This window comes from Natator depressus, chromosome 10 (assembly GCF_965152275.1).
Source record: "Natator depressus isolate rNatDep1 chromosome 10, rNatDep2.hap1, whole genome shotgun sequence".
In the NCBI taxonomy this organism is placed as follows: Eukaryota; Metazoa; Chordata; order Testudines; family Cheloniidae; genus Natator; species Natator depressus.
Genome location: NC_134243.1, coordinates 22,425,459 through 22,443,041, shown reverse-complemented (window position 1 = coordinate 22,443,041; position 17,583 = coordinate 22,425,459). Strand labels below are relative to the sequence as shown.

At 37.9% G+C, this 17,583-nt stretch overlaps 1 protein-coding gene across 3 annotated transcripts in view; it reads right to left on the bottom strand.

Moving 5' to 3' along the window:
* TXNDC11 (thioredoxin domain containing 11) overlaps positions 1-17,583 on the bottom strand; it is a 98,779-nt gene that overhangs the window by 72,741 nt on the left and 8,455 nt on the right. For 2 of the 3 annotated variants that reach the window (XM_074965444.1, XM_074965443.1), the window contains exons 2-4: positions 15,800-16,016; positions 13,076-13,173; positions 10,595-10,724 (exon numbers count right to left, since the gene is read on the bottom strand). In XM_074965444.1, the coding sequence (XP_074821545.1) occupies positions 10,595-10,724; positions 13,076-13,173; positions 15,800-16,016 (445 nt within the window). Of the gene's footprint in view, positions 1-10,594; positions 10,725-13,075; positions 13,174-15,799; positions 16,017-17,583 lie in introns of those variants that run through there. The other variant, XM_074965445.1, reaches the window with a different exon arrangement.

Below are 17,583 nucleotides of genomic sequence, written 5' to 3'. Positions count from 1 at the left end.
GTAAGACAGCCTTCCTTGAACCATTTATATTTGCATTTGCAGATAAAACAATTCATCACACACTCAACTTGCACTCTTATTCACTCTTCATTTTCTTGATAACTGCACTGCTATCTCGACAAAGAGCTACAAAGTAGGTTTAAAAGTTACCTTTTAAAAATGAACACTAAATGCAACTTGTTAACATTAACGTGAAATACTGAATTTTATTTGTTGTAAGTGTGGATGGTTATCCTTTCACTGTTCTATGATGCAAGAAGATTTCTCTGCATTCACTTTTCTTAGTGAAATAACTTTTAAGTGAAAAAGGTCAGGTGTCACATTTCAAATTCTGCCTTAAAGTACAGCTGAAAATGAGTTCTGTAGTCTCGTCCAAGTCCCAAATACACAGACATTTGTCCATATCACACACACTCTCTCTGTCTTGCGTACACACACACTCACACTCTCTCTCTCACACGCATACAACCCCACATTAGACAACTCGGCATGCCTGACAATCTCTACTCAAATAAGGCCCATGACTGGAAAAGCAAACTGTGAAGAGCTACAAAGGGATCTCACAAAACTGGGTGACTGGGTAAGAAAACGGCAGATGAAATTCAATGTTGATAAATGCAAAGTAATGCACATTGGAAAACACAATCCCAATGATACATACAAAATGATGAGATCTAAATTAGCTGTTACCACTCAACAAAGATCTTGGAGTCAGTGTGGATAGTTTTCTGAAAACACCTGCTCAATGTGCAGCAGCAGCCAAAAAGCAAATAATGTTAGGAACCATCAGGAAAGGGATAGATAAGACGACAGAAAATATCGTGACACTATATAAATCCATCGTACAAGCACACCTTGAATACGGCATGCCGTTCTGGTTGTCCCATCTCAAGAGAGATGTTTTAAGAGCCCAGCCACATATTTCAACTTACTACAATATTGCCCACCATTGCTGGAACTATGAAATGTAAGCAGTTGAGAGAAGCATCCAATGAAGAGAAGGAACCAGTGAGATACTTCATGAGGTGGCTTTGATTTTCTTGTCTTTGAATGATAAATTATTCAAATATGGATTATAAAATATAATCACAGCTTTACTAAAATATATTGTACCTTTATTTTCTACATGAAGTTTGTGATCCTTTATAGCAACTGATTGCGAGATATTACCAACAAACTACATCCTACATCAAGACAGCAGTGGTTATGGAAAAGTACCCAGAAGCTACAGATATTCAAAGGGGCACAAAGGAGGCTTCAAAACCTTTAACTAGCTTCCAGGCTTTTTCCAATAGTTTGAGAAAGGAAGTTACCTACAGGTATAGCTGTATCTTTAAACAAAAAAAGTCATACTGCTCCCACTTTGGGAAGAAAGATTGAGTCTGACATTCTTTTGATGTGTGTAAAAGTTCGGGATCTCTGCCACTTCTGGGATTCAAGGACTACACACTCACTGATTCTGGGGAGGGTCAAATGAAGGGGGATACACAGCTCCTACTTAGAAGATACTGGGAAATGTTTTCTGTTCATTTTGCCTTATTTTACTAGATTGGTTCTTCCGGGTTTTTTGAGAGATTGAACTACACCAGGCTCTCAGTTCTCTTTTTAGTGTGGTATAAAATGGACACTTCTCTTCGGAATTCTCTTGATTTCTCTCTCTTCTGAAACCGTTCTGATTCTGAAAGTTCCTCTTCTTCTGTGAATGAGGAAGAACTGGAGGATAAGAACCGATTCAGGGCTTCTGGATTTTTTCCACTCTGGTTTTGTCCTGCTGCTTGGACTATTTTACCTCCATCTGCCCCCAGTCTCATTGGGAGGAAGAAGCATGACTCCATGGTCTCGGTCTTTTCAGCACTAGCACTAGCAGTGACAGGATCTATATTGCTGTCTGATGAAGGATGCTTTCTTTCTCTCTTCTTGCGAAAGGGAGATAGAGACACTAGGGATTTCCTCACTTTTTCTGGGACAAGTAGAATCAAAAGATATGTGTACACTTCGAGCTCCAGGGTCAGAGTCCCATCTTGAGCGGACATACCCACACTAGCTCTGATCAAGCTAGCATGCTAAAAATAGAGGATAGCCACAGTGACGCAAGGGGCTAGCCACCCCGAGTACGTACCATCCAAGATGCTAGGCAGGTACTTAGGGCCACTAACCCCTCAGACTGCTCATGCTGCCATAGCTACACTCTATTTTTAGCACACTAGCATGATCAGAGCTAATGTGGATATGTTCCTTGAGCGGCCTGTCAACACTGGTTCTCCACTTGTAAGGGAACACCCTTCTCTTCATGTGTCAGTATAATAATGCCTGCATTTGTAATTTTCACTCAGTGCATCTGAAGAAGTGAGTTTTTTACCCATGAAAGCTTATGCCCAAATAAATCTGTTAGTCTGTAAGGTGCCACGGGACTCCTCGTTGTTCTTAAGGAGAGGAACACTTTAAAGGGGAAACTTATCTTTTGGGCCCAGAACCACCAACAAAAAACACTATATCTGCTAAGGCTCTTAAAAGTTAAGGAAGGAACTGTGGATTGGGGTGAGGTAGCTTCACAGAGATGAAGGCTGTCTACTTTCCTATGTGTACAGGAAACATCTCCCTGCTACTGACCTAGCCAGGCAGAAAGGAAAAGGAGGGAGAGTTGTGACTAATTCCTGAGGTGGATAATTCAATTTTCCCTAGACAGACACAGGCTACGATAGAGATTGTTCCCTTATCACTGATCTAAAGCTGGGCACTACTGTAGCAGAGATGGGAGCCAGCTTCCTAAGCAGCTGGTGAACAAATGACCCACTCAACTTGCACTGATAGAAGGCATTTTCCCGGAGCTGGAGCAAAAGGGGGAGTTGGTGTTATGAAGAGCTCCTTCCAGCTTGGTCTCCCTTAGATGTGAAGAGCGTAAGCATGCTGTGCATCTTTGTGTTTTTTGTTTACTCTTCTTAGGCCAGTCTCTCACCTGACACTACTGAAGGAAAAAAAGTCTGCTGCTTAAGCACCTCAGATGGAGGATGTTGCTCCTGAATAATCTGGTTAAACAGCTGAAGAACTGAGTCAGAGTTTAACATTTTGTTAAAATAACTCTAACTCAAAAAAAAAAAAAGGCAGACTCAGAGTACACAGAGGACACAGACTCAGAGACTTCTTAGAAGCAGTAAATCTTACTCCTGAAGTAATTTAAATCTTTTTTTTTTTTTTTTGGGGGGGGGGGGGGTCTAAGACCCCAAATACTATTCTGCAATTTTTCCTGCATCTCTCAAACAATTCCAGTTCCAATCTCATACCATTTTTACAATGGTGTAAGTCCACTGCTGCCTTCAACAGAGTTCTACACTAGTTTTAGGGAGAGAAGAATCAGCACTTTCAAATCTAGAAAATAAACCCTATGATAAAATACCTAGTTGAAAAATGTATTGTGGCCCTCTTGTGGCATTAAGTATAGCTTTTCGGTCTATTAATCTTTACTAATCTATTTTTGTTATACAGTCACTTTCCCATCAACTTGCTATTTTCATCTTAAATAAGATGTCAAAACAAAGTCAAATGTTGATCAAAATTCTCTACATCCTTTCCAACATTCAATCAAAAATGTTTTGTACATTTAATTTTGAAGAATTTCACTTCCGATGTACTTTTTGTCTGTGTAAATGAAGAGGAAGAAAAGGGACACTTGTAAATATGAATTGCTAATTCCCCCAAATATATCACACCAGTCCCTTACAAAATGTGTCCCCCTGGCACAATAAGAAAAAATAAAATATTCTGCTCAGAAATAGTTTAAAATTTTTTTGGCCATCTAACAAACTAAATGGTATTCTGAGATTTTCCTATGTCTATCATAAACAAAGAATCCCCAAAATAAGATCAGTGATATGACTAAAAGTATAATTTACAGCAAACTGTTTTTCCACAGACTTTTCCCCTGGTCCAAACACAGGAAATCACAATGTACACACTGTAGGGTTGAGTTCTAGCTACAAAAAGCTGGAAATCAAAATGACTCCTGATTAGTCATAGTAAAAATTTGGTTTCTTCTTATTACAAGAAATTAACATTTTAGCATGTAAAAGATGAGGGTCAACACAAGAGGTTAGCCAAAAAAAGGCGCACTGTTAAGAGAGGAAATCCATAGAAATCTGCTCATGTTTCCTGTTCTCCAAACCAAAATACATATGCCTCAGGATAGAGATTCTCCAACCCTTTCACAGAGTTAACATCATCATAATTCAGAAGTTATTTCAGGGACCCCATCCTCTCCCATTCACAGCTGCACATTGTCCCTGGGCTTACATGGAAAAGCAATTTTAGAAAAATAATTATAAGTATTTTACTGCTTTTTAATGTGGCAAAATTTGAATCACACTCTCTACTTTTGCTTTTAAACCCATCTTCCCCTCCTAACTGATCTGTTCCTCTCTCACCCTCTGCTTTCCTGAACACTTCCAGGTGTTCTGGGTTTTCTCTGCACTGCAAATGCTGCCCAGCCATCTGGTCCCTTTCTCTCCCCACTACCTAAACTTATGGCATAGCTATCCAATTCCGCTCTTCTCTACTCTTGCCTCTCCCACTTGTGGCTGGCAGCTTCAATCTCACTGGTGCTCTAGTTGCTTGAGTTGGCTGCTATTTCCCCCTCTTCACCATAACAGTTGTCTTTAGTAGCGGCAGGAGTCACAAGACAGCTGACATAGTGCTTGGAGAACATTCATTTAGCCGACAAAGGAGACCTATTTTTTAGTCCCCTTTACACTGGAACCAACAAGGATTTGTTTTCTCTGTTATGAGAGACTGTCCTATAAAAACAGAATGTGCCAGATGTAAAATAAACATTGCTGACTTTGCAAGGACATAGAAGAGTTTTGAAACTGGGAGAGAAAAGAGTTTGAATGTGCACTAAAAATATAAATGACGTTTAACAGCTAAATATGATTATGTTAAAAAGAATACCTTGTATTTCTTATGGCTTCTTCCACTGGAGGATATCAAAACACCTTACATACATTAATTAAATCCCAGAAGCCATCAGGAGGTAGGTAAAAATTACTATTCATTTCAAAATGACAAAACTGAGGAAAAGAGTTGCCCAGTGTCACACAGTAAATCAGGCGCAGAAACAGGGATAGAAGTAGGTAACTCCTGACTATTACTTCTTTGCTCAAAACACAAAGCAACACTGCTATGCATGAATTTAAAAGGTTAGAACAATATTAGCCCTAAAAAAATTAAAGAAGAGAGAAGGGAAAAAAAGCTTTTTTCTTCTTTAAATAAAAAAAGAGGAGGATATATGTATTATCTATAAAGACGACTCCCAATTTTTCAGCCATCACAATCAAAAGTCAAGATAATCACTTTTTAAAAGTTAAAAGAATAGTCCCATTCATTTATATAGACTATGTCTGCTAATATCAGTGTACATTTCTCACTCTGGCATTATCATTTTTACTGCAAAAACTGTAAATAAAAAGTTCAAAAAAGGAGAAAGGCAAATAAGAATCTGTGTTTGCACAATAACTGGAGCTCAAAAACAGCAGTTTGTCCTTTTAAAAGGAAAATAAGCCTTCATGAAGTGCAACTAACGTATCTGTCAGAAAAGAAAAAAGAATTTGCCACCAAAGTTCAGTTTCACCAATGCCACCCACGGCTTTGTCATTTCAGTTTAACTACTGCAATTCCCCCTATTCTGGGCTGTCACAATGCAACCCTATGTCTTGCAGCCAGTGCAAAATGACATAACATGTCTGATACCAGAGGCGACCATTAGAAAATATCTTATGCCCAACTTGCATGCCTTGCAGTGGCTGCCATTTAGACCAACACATGAATCACAAACTTAGATTCTGCAAAGGAATTCATGTCAACATATGGATCTGCTTTTAGCAATCCCTTTACAAGATGAGGGCTTCATTTCCTGATGTATAATCCCTTAAACAGTATGGGATCTAGACACCCCATAGACCCTCCTCCTATTCACTGTCCTTCTCAGGCTTTGGGCTCTTCCTCAGGACATCTCCAGGTACCATGAATCAGAAGTAATCCAAAAGGCTTTAAAAAAAAAAAACGAGGAGTACTTGTGCACCTTAGAGACTAAAATTTATTTGGGAATAAGTTTTCATGAGCTAAAACCCACTTCATCAGATGGATTTTAGCCCATGAAAGCTTATGTCCAAATAAATTGGTTAGTCTCTAAGGTGCCACAAGTACTCCTCATTGTTTTTGCTGATACACACTAACATGACTACCACTCTGAAACCAAAAGTCTTTGTTTGCCTGGTGTTTCAAGTTGCATCATGCTTTGTTTTGAAGATATAACATTCTTCAAAATACAATTTCAACTCATCCAGCTGAAGATCCTTTCCCGTGCATCATTCTTACACATACCAGACTGCAAAACAGAAAATTGTTCTCCACCTAAATTATTTGACAACTGTACTTGTCTAAACTTCAGAGTACATTTTGTACAACCTAGCATTTTGATATAAGCAATGGCTACCTGAGGCTGCTTTTATGTTTCAGAGAAACAATCACAAATGTTATCTCAATAGAATAAGTGATATTTTTAAATACAGCCCAATTTTAAGAGCATCTGTCAGTATCCTAAAACTCAAGGGCCCATTTTGTTTTTAGAAAGATAATTACATGTCTATCAAACCTTACCAATTTAGAGGTATTCTTAAGAGGATGTTGGATGCCCTCACCCAGAAAGGCAAAGTTGCCAGTTGTATCCTCAGAAAGCAAAAGAAGAATCAAGCATCACAAACAGAGATACACTTCTTAATCAGTTGAGTAGCTATGAAATTACACAGGTTTGCATGAAAGAAATGCAGCTGCTTCATCTACCTTAGTAATATATACTACTGACAGGTTCACTTCATTTTGCATCCGATGAAGTGAGCTGTAGCTCACGAAAGCTTATGCTCAAATAAACTGGTTAGTCTCTAAGGTGCCACAAGTACTCCTTTTCTTTTTGCGAATACAGACTAACACGGCTGCTACTCTGAAACTTCATTTTAAATATGTCATGATGTAAAACACTGCTAGTTATATAGTTGTGACAACAGACCTCAAGAATGTACTACAGCACTTTCATTAACCAAAAAGGAAGGTGTCTCAGACAAAAAAAAAGGAAAGCTCTTGCTAGTATGCATAGCAGCTAGTGTAACAGACTCAGTTTAACAGCTGACAGACTCATTTTATTTCTCTAAGTGGTCTCGGTGCCACTAGATGGGACAGAACACCACACCCAGAAGGTGTGTGGGTTACACTAGCACTAGCTCAACTCACAATCTCTATCCATTTCTGATGCTACTACACTGTAAAAAGACTGTTAAATCATGAAGTCTTCTTGTCCTTAGTATTAGATGAGCTATGGTAAACCAGTGGTTCTCAACCAGCGGTACACGTACTCCTGGGGGTATGCAGAGGACTTCCAGGGGTACATCAACTCATCTAAATATTTGCCTCATTTTACAACATGCTATATAAAAAAGCACTAGCGAAATCAGTACAAACTAAATTTTCATACAGACAATGACTTGTTTATACTCCTCTATATACTATATGCTGAAACGTAAGTACTATATTTATATTCCAGTGGATTTTTTTTATAATTACATGGTAAAATGGAAAAGTAAGCAATTTTTCAGTAATAGCGTACTGTGACACTTTTGTATTTTTACGTCTGATTTTGTAAGCAAGTAGTTTTTAAATGAGATGACACTTGGGGGTACGTGAGACAAATCAGACTCCTAGAAGGGGTACAGTAGTCTGTAAAGATTGAGAGCCACTGTGTTAAACCACATGACTACAATAAATTAAATGTATAAAAAGTTGGATTTAAATTAATAAAACAAGGAAATTCAGCCAAAAAAAAAAAAAAAAAAAAGGCAATCCTCAAGCAATCACAAACTCACCCCATAGCATATAGAGAAAGAAGTATTGCAATACTGAACAGACAATATATATAGCTTCATCCAGCCTTTTGGCACTCCCCTGAAAGACCTAAGTACAACAGAGTGAGTTAAGGAAAGAGGGTTAGGTTGAACCCTAAATTTAATTCCTTTTGTAGATGTAAGTGACTCCGGCAAAACTATCTTTCACAGAATATACACACACACTTACTTCCATGCATCACTGATTCACTTTTAATCCATACCTTTCTGCTTTGAGAACTGTTTTCAGAGACAGCAAGACCCAACCAGAGTACATTATCACATCTTGGAAGGTATGTTATTCAGTTGTACAGACATAATGGCATAGTAAAGAGCCATATCAAAGAAATTATGCACAAGAGGTACCACTTTCAAAACTTGTCATTTTGGAGATCTGCTTGTTTAAAGTACTAGTCCACATTATTTTCTCCTCCCTCTAACCCATATTGTATGTACAATATACACTGATGTCATGGTCTTCCAAGTACTCTTCGGGGCTGTTCTCATATTCACTATGTAGGACAATCTTTTATTAACTTCGGTTAGAGTCTGGCCTGAATAAGGGATAAGGCATTCAATTGTTAAGAGACTACTTGATGTGATTAAAGGAATTCTGACTGGATTTGATCCTTATTGATGGTACTGAAATCTGAAACTTTAAACCAGTGGCACATTAATAATCTAAGATTTAATTTAAAAAAAAAACAAAAAACACTCTTGCCCTCTTGATTGTGAAAAAAATCTTCCAAACATGAATCAAGCGTAACAGATGCTATGATGTCCACCTCAATCGATGGACTACTTGAAAAAAATGAGGATGAGGGTTGTGAATCCCCACCACCCACTGATTTCATTGAGACAAGTGCTAAAACTCAATGAAATGTTACTGTCCACATTAAACATTTCATTGTTGACCATCTGTGGGAGCAAACCCAAACAGTGTGGAAAATGTTGCTGCAGAGAAGATAATACAGAGGGAAGGCCAGAGGAAACACACAAAGAAAAAGGGAAAGAAACTGGAAACAAAGGAGCATGGGGAAAGAAGATAATCAAAGGGCAGAAGAAGCCATAATCCTAAAAGGGGAGTATATTTTCCCACTGAATGGCACCACATGTGACTATAAGGAATTGAACAAATAGAAATAATGATAACTAAAAATTTACTTACTACATAAAAGCCACATGCCACCCTTGATCTCTGTGCAAAACTTCCCTATAACATTCCACTATGGACTGAGAATAGAATGTAGCCCTAACTTTTACCGTAATCCACGGACCATAATGGTGGGCTGGCAGCGAGGGAAGACAGGCAGCATGGCCAAAAGATTAAGCCACGCCCCAAGTGTCTGCTGAGACAACGATGGACAGCAGGGACAAGGAGCCTTTTATTAGTCAAGGCCTGCATCCTGCTGGGAGCAAGAGAGACTAGGGTGGCAGCTGCAATAAAGAGGGGGGCTCAGCAGCTCCCATTTTGCAGCAGCACATACAACAAAGATATGGGGGCTCCACATTAGTCAGAGGCACTCCAGAATTCTTCGGAGGAGTAACAGTAGCATCAGCAGGGACTTCTCACCCCACCGCTTCCTGACCTCATTGGAAACCTCAAATTTGAACTAGTCAAATTTCACATTTTGTTGACTGTTTTTTGCTTTTGCTTCTCTCTAACAAAACCTCCTTTGCATTAGGACCTTACTTTCTGGCCACCACGCTCCCCACGCCATCAAAACTACCCCACTCGCTATTTTCCCATCTCCATTTTCCTCTTCCTCCCCACACTTAGTCTCAGATTTCCCTGCTGTCCATTATGCCTCCTATGTACATCAAATCCATGCTCTATTTATCAATCCTCTTTTCTCTCCCACAATCTTCCCATATACAGAAACAAAAAAAAGCAACTAAAATGACATGTGCAAATCATCACCCAGACGACTTTGCTTGCATGTAGTATCTCTTTTCCCTGGCCTTCATTTGTATGTCTTTTTAGATTGCACACTCTTCAAAGCAGGGACCATGTTTTAATGTGCGTTTGGAAAGCAACCTACCACATTTTGGGCACTGCCACAGTGTAAGTAAACACCAGAACCTGAAAGCTAGTCAAACACAATGCAACACCCCCTGATGTGGATTAAAAGTGTGAAGTTATACTATAAACGAATATAGGTTATCAAGTAGTGAAGAATTCGTTTGTCTCTAGAAGCCAGTTATTCATTTGATTTAATGTGAGCTTTTACTTGACAGATATTCTCATTTATTAGAAATTTGTAATATTACTTTGACTTCTATTTTAAACATTAATTCTATTATTCATCCTTTGACTGCAATCCAAACTTAAACTGTAAACTCTTTGGGGCAAAGACTATACAACACCTCATACAGAGGAATCACATTCTTAATTGTGGTCTCTAGACACTACTGTAATACAAATTAATAATCATAAACTAGGGAAACATTGAAATTCATATAATGCAGGAAATATGTAGTCAGTGTATTAGGAACTGGTATTTTTGGTCTGTTATTTCACGTGTTATACTTGTAAGAACACTTGAGATGCACTGCAGGTTTCTGAGACCCTGAAAAAACCTACTGATTTGGAGAAGGTCAGATTTAATCCTGAAACAAATCAAACCCTTTCAGAACCACAAATGGTAAAACTAGACAAGAGAGACAAGTACCTCATAATATGAGAGGAAATCTAGTAATTTTGATCGAGACGAGATGTAGAGTAGTGGTGTCATCACCCGGCGAACAAACTTTTCAATATAAACAGCACTCATAGGGCCTTTGTATTCAATTGGTCCAAAACTAGTACCAAAAAAATAATAATACATTAAGATGAAGGTTAAGCTGCAAACACTAAATTAACAATGGAGTCCCTGGCTGGGAGTAATACACAGACACCATGCTCAGTCCCTAGAGAGCAGAGGATGTTCCTAGTGCTGATTAAGAGTAAATTCTGTAGCTGATAGAGTATCAGTGTTAAGGGACTTGAAGTGAGACCCATTCAGAATTTACTTACTGAAATAACAGATACTCCGATAAAGAGCCTATGATTGTGTGTGATAGTAAGGATCTGGGAATTAAGACAATCTACGAGTCTTATTAAAAAAAAAGTTGATAAAAGATAGGCAAAAATTTACAAAATGACCTAATTAGCATGTGGAGCAATAGGCCATTCTGCTTTGTCAATACACCTCAATAGACACACATGACAACAAAAAATATAGATTTAAAAAATCCTTGAGGATTAAAAAAGAAAAACAACAAAGAATTAAACTAGACAGGTGCAAATACTGCTACTCCATCACACAAATGATGCAAGAATGAAGTAGGCTTTCACAAGTGGCACTCTGTTAACTGCCATCTGATTAGATTTAACACCACACTGAACAATGAAATAAATCAGTCAAAAGAAAGTTAGGTGTAGTACTTAAAAGCATAAAGTGTAGTCTTAACTCTCCCAGTTGCATTCCCTCTGTGGGAGTCACTTAGAACCTTGATGTAGTTTTGCACATAATTATATGTAATATATATAACATTATAAGAAAAATATTACTCTGCATTAAAAGATACCATATATTCATACGGATTGAATTGTTCCAGAGGCAGTCCACTAGATCATGTCAACTGGTATCATTACAGCTCTTGGGATTATTAGCAACATGCATTATATCAACACACAGGAACATTATTATGTAATGCACAGGTCAGAAAAATTGATGGAAAAATATTACTCTGCATGCACAACATACAATTTTAGAAGTTCAACACCTTGGGAGAGGTAGAGGAGTCCATCCACACAGCATAAGCAATTCAAGCACACTAATCTATAATGACCTGTAAAGTGGTGTGTGTTGTTTGTTTGGGAATTTTATTTTTAAACACACACTTATACATAAAATGAAGAGTCTAAGCAAAAATCTGCTACACTAATTAATTTTGCACCCTCCTAAGTACAAAGACCACACTAATCCAAATCATACTGTGGAGAAAATATGCTTTAGAGCTTAACATGTAACTATCTGAGGGCTGGTAAATACAAACAAAAGGAAATAACTAAATCAGTTGTAACTGAAACCTTTTATTATTTTGGTGCAACTTTCTACGTGGACCCTAATATCAATTTAAACCTGGCTTATATTGATTTAGTTTGTACTGATAAATTTACAGACTCAAGATAAATCAGTGATGTGTGTCGATTTCAGAGTTTGCACTGATTTAACTAAATCAGTTCTTATACCGTTTTAAGTTATTTCAGTGCAACCTGTGTATGTAGTCAGCTGAAATTCAGGGCTTGTCAGCAAATTTCAGCATTCTCCCCTCATCTACATAAAATAAGTTGAGAATTGAAGCATTAGTAAACATGCGCAAATAAAACAATTAGTTGACTACTCAAGGGAGAAATGCTGGACTGGAAAAGACGGGGAGCCACAGTGCAGGACTAAGGCGCACAGGTAGAAATAGATGTGGGAGACTGCACAGCACCTGCCTCCACTGAGACTAGTGTCAGGCAACATGCTCAGTGCCTTATTTTCAAGTTCAGACAAAAATCAAAAAAGAAAAGATGTAAAGGGACACTAAGGATACCAAACTTTCACTGCATAACACTGGTAGAGGCCCCAGTTCAGAAAAAGACCTAAGCATCTGCTTAATTAAGTACATGCTTAAACCCCACTGACTTCAGTGGGACTTAAGCACGTAAGTGCTGTCCTCAGTAGGGGTGCTTTCCTGAATTGAGACCAAATGATGCTATCCACCCCCAAAGCAAGCAGGAAATATTAAAAATAAAACAAAATGATATAGGTCCAAATTCTTGAATCCTCATCTGAGGCAAACCTCCCACTGAAGTCAATGGGAATTTTGCCTAAGGACAAAACAATGGACAGGCTTTAGCCTAAGTGACTATTCACAAGAGGTGAAATTCAGCTATGACCAAAGGGAAGCACAAGGCCTATGAGTCACTTAAGTCCCATTCAGGCCCTGTGGGGGTGTAAGTAGTTCACAGGTTTTCTGCTGGGCCTCTGCACAGGGATGAACTTCAGCTCGCAGCCCCTCTGTCACACCAATGTATTACAAACCGAATCCTTGATATTTTTATGATGTTCTGTCTACCAGCAATCTAAAATGCAGATAAATCGCATTTGTGAAACTCTTACCTCCGATGGTACAAATATATCACAGGAAAATAAAAGAAATGTTTCTGTTTCCTGCATTTCCCCTGGTTCCACCAGCAGTTAACTGCCACAAACAGCACCTGCAGAACAGACAAAAAGTACAAAACACATCAAAATGACTTTCTCTAGCCTGTGCTGACTGGCTGTTTGCTGCAAGCCTCTTTCTCCCCTGCCCTCCAAAATCTCTTCATCTCAGGTTCACTCCACAATTTCCCCTCTTACCCTCTTTTCTATTCCCCTCCACCTCTCCCTTCAATGTCCCCTCTCTCTTCACTTTTCTTTCCATTTATCTTATCCTCTCCTAACTAAATCCATAAGCAAAATTAAAACAAACAAAAAAAAAATCAAGAAACTGACATAACATTTGTTGCCATCTCATGTTCCCTCTGTTGTTATACCCCTTCTACCACTCAGTCTTTGTTTTGTCTAGTTAGATTGTAAGCTCTTCAGGGCAACAACTGTTCACACAGTGTTTGTACATTACGTCATTGATAGGTCTTTAAGCACTACTGCAATAAATATGATTAATAATAATAATTAACTATCAAATAAAAATTTCAAACATAATTACCAAAATCCAAGATAGATGTGGTATGTGACTTTGTTTCTTTTCTGAAAAATGCTATGCTCTAGTTTTTTACTTCTATAACTGTGTCAAACAACCTGACTCTCTAAAAAAAGGCAAATCCAATAATTGCACAGATTAACACAGCTGCTATACACAGCTGCTATATAAAATGCACATGCAATGGACTACTGTCCAAACAATGTATAGACAATTTATGCAACTAACTGGAATTGCATCTGTAAATCCCCACCCATTGATTGGGAATATACCCTCTGAAACACAGACAGTGTAGCAACTGATTGTTATATGATTTCCCCTCTTTAATTTTGTTTAAATAATACAAAGAAAAAACATAAAAATAAAGCTGAAATCGCACGAACAATGAATGCCTCACTGTTAAGGGATAGGAACAGGAGCAGCAATAAGTGTTAAAAGACCCTCAACAGAATTTTATAAATACATACTCTGCGGCACCTCCTGCCTGGCAGAAGTTCTCTCTCTGCCTCCCACCACCACATAATGCAAACCTATGTTAAAAAGATTGTGGACTGAGCTCTTCTAAAGAATCCAGGTTTCTGCTGCACTACTTCTTCTGTATACTCTGCTCACAATTTCATGTGCAGTATCTCACAGTGTACAGCAAAGAGCTCAGCAATGAACCAAATAAGCACCGTATTGTTCAAAGATTCAGAGGAGTACCAACTGAAGTTTCCAAAAAGGTGAAATATACTCTTTAAAAAAAAAAAAGAATCAACTATTTCTTGTTGTTTGGAAAGACAGAAAGGGAATGATCCAAAGCAAGATGGAACTGGATTTTAGGTATTGATATTTAAGTAAACTTAGAAATGGTGACTTATTTCTAGACCATTCTGAGCAGAGTAGAAAAGTAATAATTAAACTTTAAAAAAAGTAGAAGAAACAGCACTCAACTGGAAGGGAAGCATATGGAAGAAGACGTTAGTATGTATTAAAAGGTGTTATGCATATAACCAACACAATCACTGGTTGGTTTTCAGTCAAGCTGACCAGGCCCTCATCATGTTTACCTGTTTCTGTTCACTATAGTTAAGGTTAAACAATGTTTCCATTTTAAACCACCTCTTTCTTTTCATATGATATTCATTTCAGGAAAAATTCACCTCTTGGATCTCAAATTTTCCAGGCTTAGTATACTGAAAGATTAAACATATGTCCAAAATCCCTTCCTCATAATGAAACCTCCTTCGTGACTTCTCTAGGGGATAAAAGAACCACACTCTCTCTCCACCATCTTGAAGGCACAGAGGTTGCCTCTAGAAAAATATGCACTTGGGAGACTGTTTCAGTCACATGCAGATTATTAAAACCCTTCAGAAAAAGTCCAGAGCACGCTCTCACCCTTCCCCCCCAAATTAAGGAGAACCTAAGCCCATTACCAGTTCTACACTACAGACCTTACAGCAGCACAGCTGTACCGCTTCAGCTGTGCCACTGTAAGCTCTTCTGTGTAGTCGATCTATGCCGACATAATTAAACCACCCCCAACAAGTGGCGGTAGCTATGTCTGCAAGAGAGTGTCTCCTGCCAACATAACACTATCCACACCAGCGCTTTTGTTGGTGAAACTTATGTCGGTCAGTGGGGTGTTTTTTTTCATATCCAACCAACAAAAGTTTTGCCAAAAAAAAGTGCTAGTGTAGACAAAGCCCTAAGTCTGCAGTAATTTGCACTTATTTCCTATGCTGTGGCATGAAACCCACTGATAGGAGTTTTAGGACAGCTGTACGCATGAAGTGTCCAGAAGCTGAGTAGCAGTGTAAAGACAGAGGGAACTCTGGATCCCATAGGATTCAAGTGTTTGGGAGGTTAGGAGCTGCCGCTTCTGCACAAAGGCAACCCCCGGTCCCCTTTCAAGAATTATGAGAAAATTGTATTAGTTGAAATTCACACAGTTCCCCTCCTAGAAGTGGGAATAACACATATGTGAGAGAATGGGGACCAGGGGTTTTCTGAATTTAATTTAAAAATTAAGAGGACAGGCTAAACATAAGCATCTAGGTCCCACTGACTTCCCATGGGATGCTCAGAGAAAGGCAGAGTTTGGAAATGAATGAAGGCCAACGAAGCCATTTTTTAATCAACATCTTTACTGGAATTACCTGGTCTGCCAATCTGCTTGCCACTTGTTCAATTTCTTCCCTTGCTGCAATGGACTGTCCACACCATGGGGCATAGAAAAAATACAGTACAACTTCAGAATCTTGGCGAATGTAATCTGCGTAGTCCAGTTGCCCCCGAAAAAGATCAAGGACTGGGGATCTTGAGGAGAAGAAATTAACTGGAACCTTCGCTGCCATTGTTACATCTTTTGCTCGGCTAAGGGAAAGAAAAAGAAAGTACTTAGACAACATAATGCAGCAGCAAAAAAATATGTAAACATTCCAAAACACTTGTTTACTGAAGCCTAGCAAAGGTTATGGAATGACAAAAATCTTCAAAATTGATGCAAATGACAAAAATTTATATTATCTGGGTTAGTCCTATGACACGTCATAAAACATAGGCTTTAAGAAATAAACACTATCAGACATATTCTTGTGTGTTATGTTGTAGTGGTAATGGGGTTTAATTCAGGAGTGGGTCAGTGGGCCTCATCTTTATAGGTTGTTTGGACCTCACAGCCACTTGAGAGAAAGTTTAGTGTACTTTTTATGTATTTTTTGAGAAACTAAACAAGCAAATATAAAGCTAATAAATTTGCTACACTTCCCTAAGACACTAAACAATGCAATAATCAAATTGAGGTTATCATGGAGAACAGATGAATTAATCAAGGAATTGACAACAGTATAAACTGATATTAATAATTTAACAAAAAGAGACTGAGAAACAAATTATTGCATGAACACAATCAATAATCAAATCATGAAACCAATGTAGCACAAAATGAATCCTAATACACACAAACCCTTAAATTCTCAAAGGAGGAATAGCATCTCTCTTTAGCATGAGAAATAACCAGCATAAGAGGTTTATTTGGCATTCTTCCCTGGCCTCCTCCTGTTTTAACTCTTGTACCTTAGGTGATAAGAGAACAGACACTAGTCAAAGTTTTGTGATGTAAAATAACAGCTATGTCTGTAAAAATATTACATTTAGCTGGTCTTCTAAATGTTCAGTATTTCTTTCTTCTATATTGTATTCTGAAGGAGTAATTAATATGTTTTACTTATTATAACTTTGTATTTTGTGAAATGTTTGCTATAGCTTATTTCATTGCAAACTCAGAACTAATCATTAAAGAGGCCAAAATTCATACAGGGCAAAACAGACACGTCTCGTTTTAAATGTGAAGGTACTGTCAACACGCCACTGTCTGGGCATAAATCTTATTTAAAGAAAATAACAGCTACCAAGACAAATTCACTTTCTTAAAGAGAACGGGGTTTGACCCAAAATACCATTTTAAATGGAGTAAAAATACATAGCAAACTGTTCTCTCAAGCAAACAACCAAGCAATCTAATCTCATCCCTTCCTCTTATATTGACAAATCTCTATTTAAAATTTAGATTACACTTTCTCTTATTTGGGATTTATTCTAGAATAAAGTTTATATTGAGCAATGATTAATTTACCAAACCTTACTTTTATAAGAATTAAAAAAAGAAACACACAAGCAGAATCTTAAAGATAAGAAAAAACACGCTAGAGTTCACTGTCAGCTCATACCTTTAACTAAAGCGGAAAACCTTTTCTATTTATCCCTTAATACTTATACTACTTTGTGTTGTCCTTGATGATTTGTAAGTTATTCTTTTGATTGCAAGTTTTTCATTTCTAAAAACAAGCATTCCTCATTAAAACAGTTAAGGAATTATAAAGTAGAAAATGACATACTCTAGCTAAAAGCACAGTACCAAAAATGTTATGTTACATCTGCT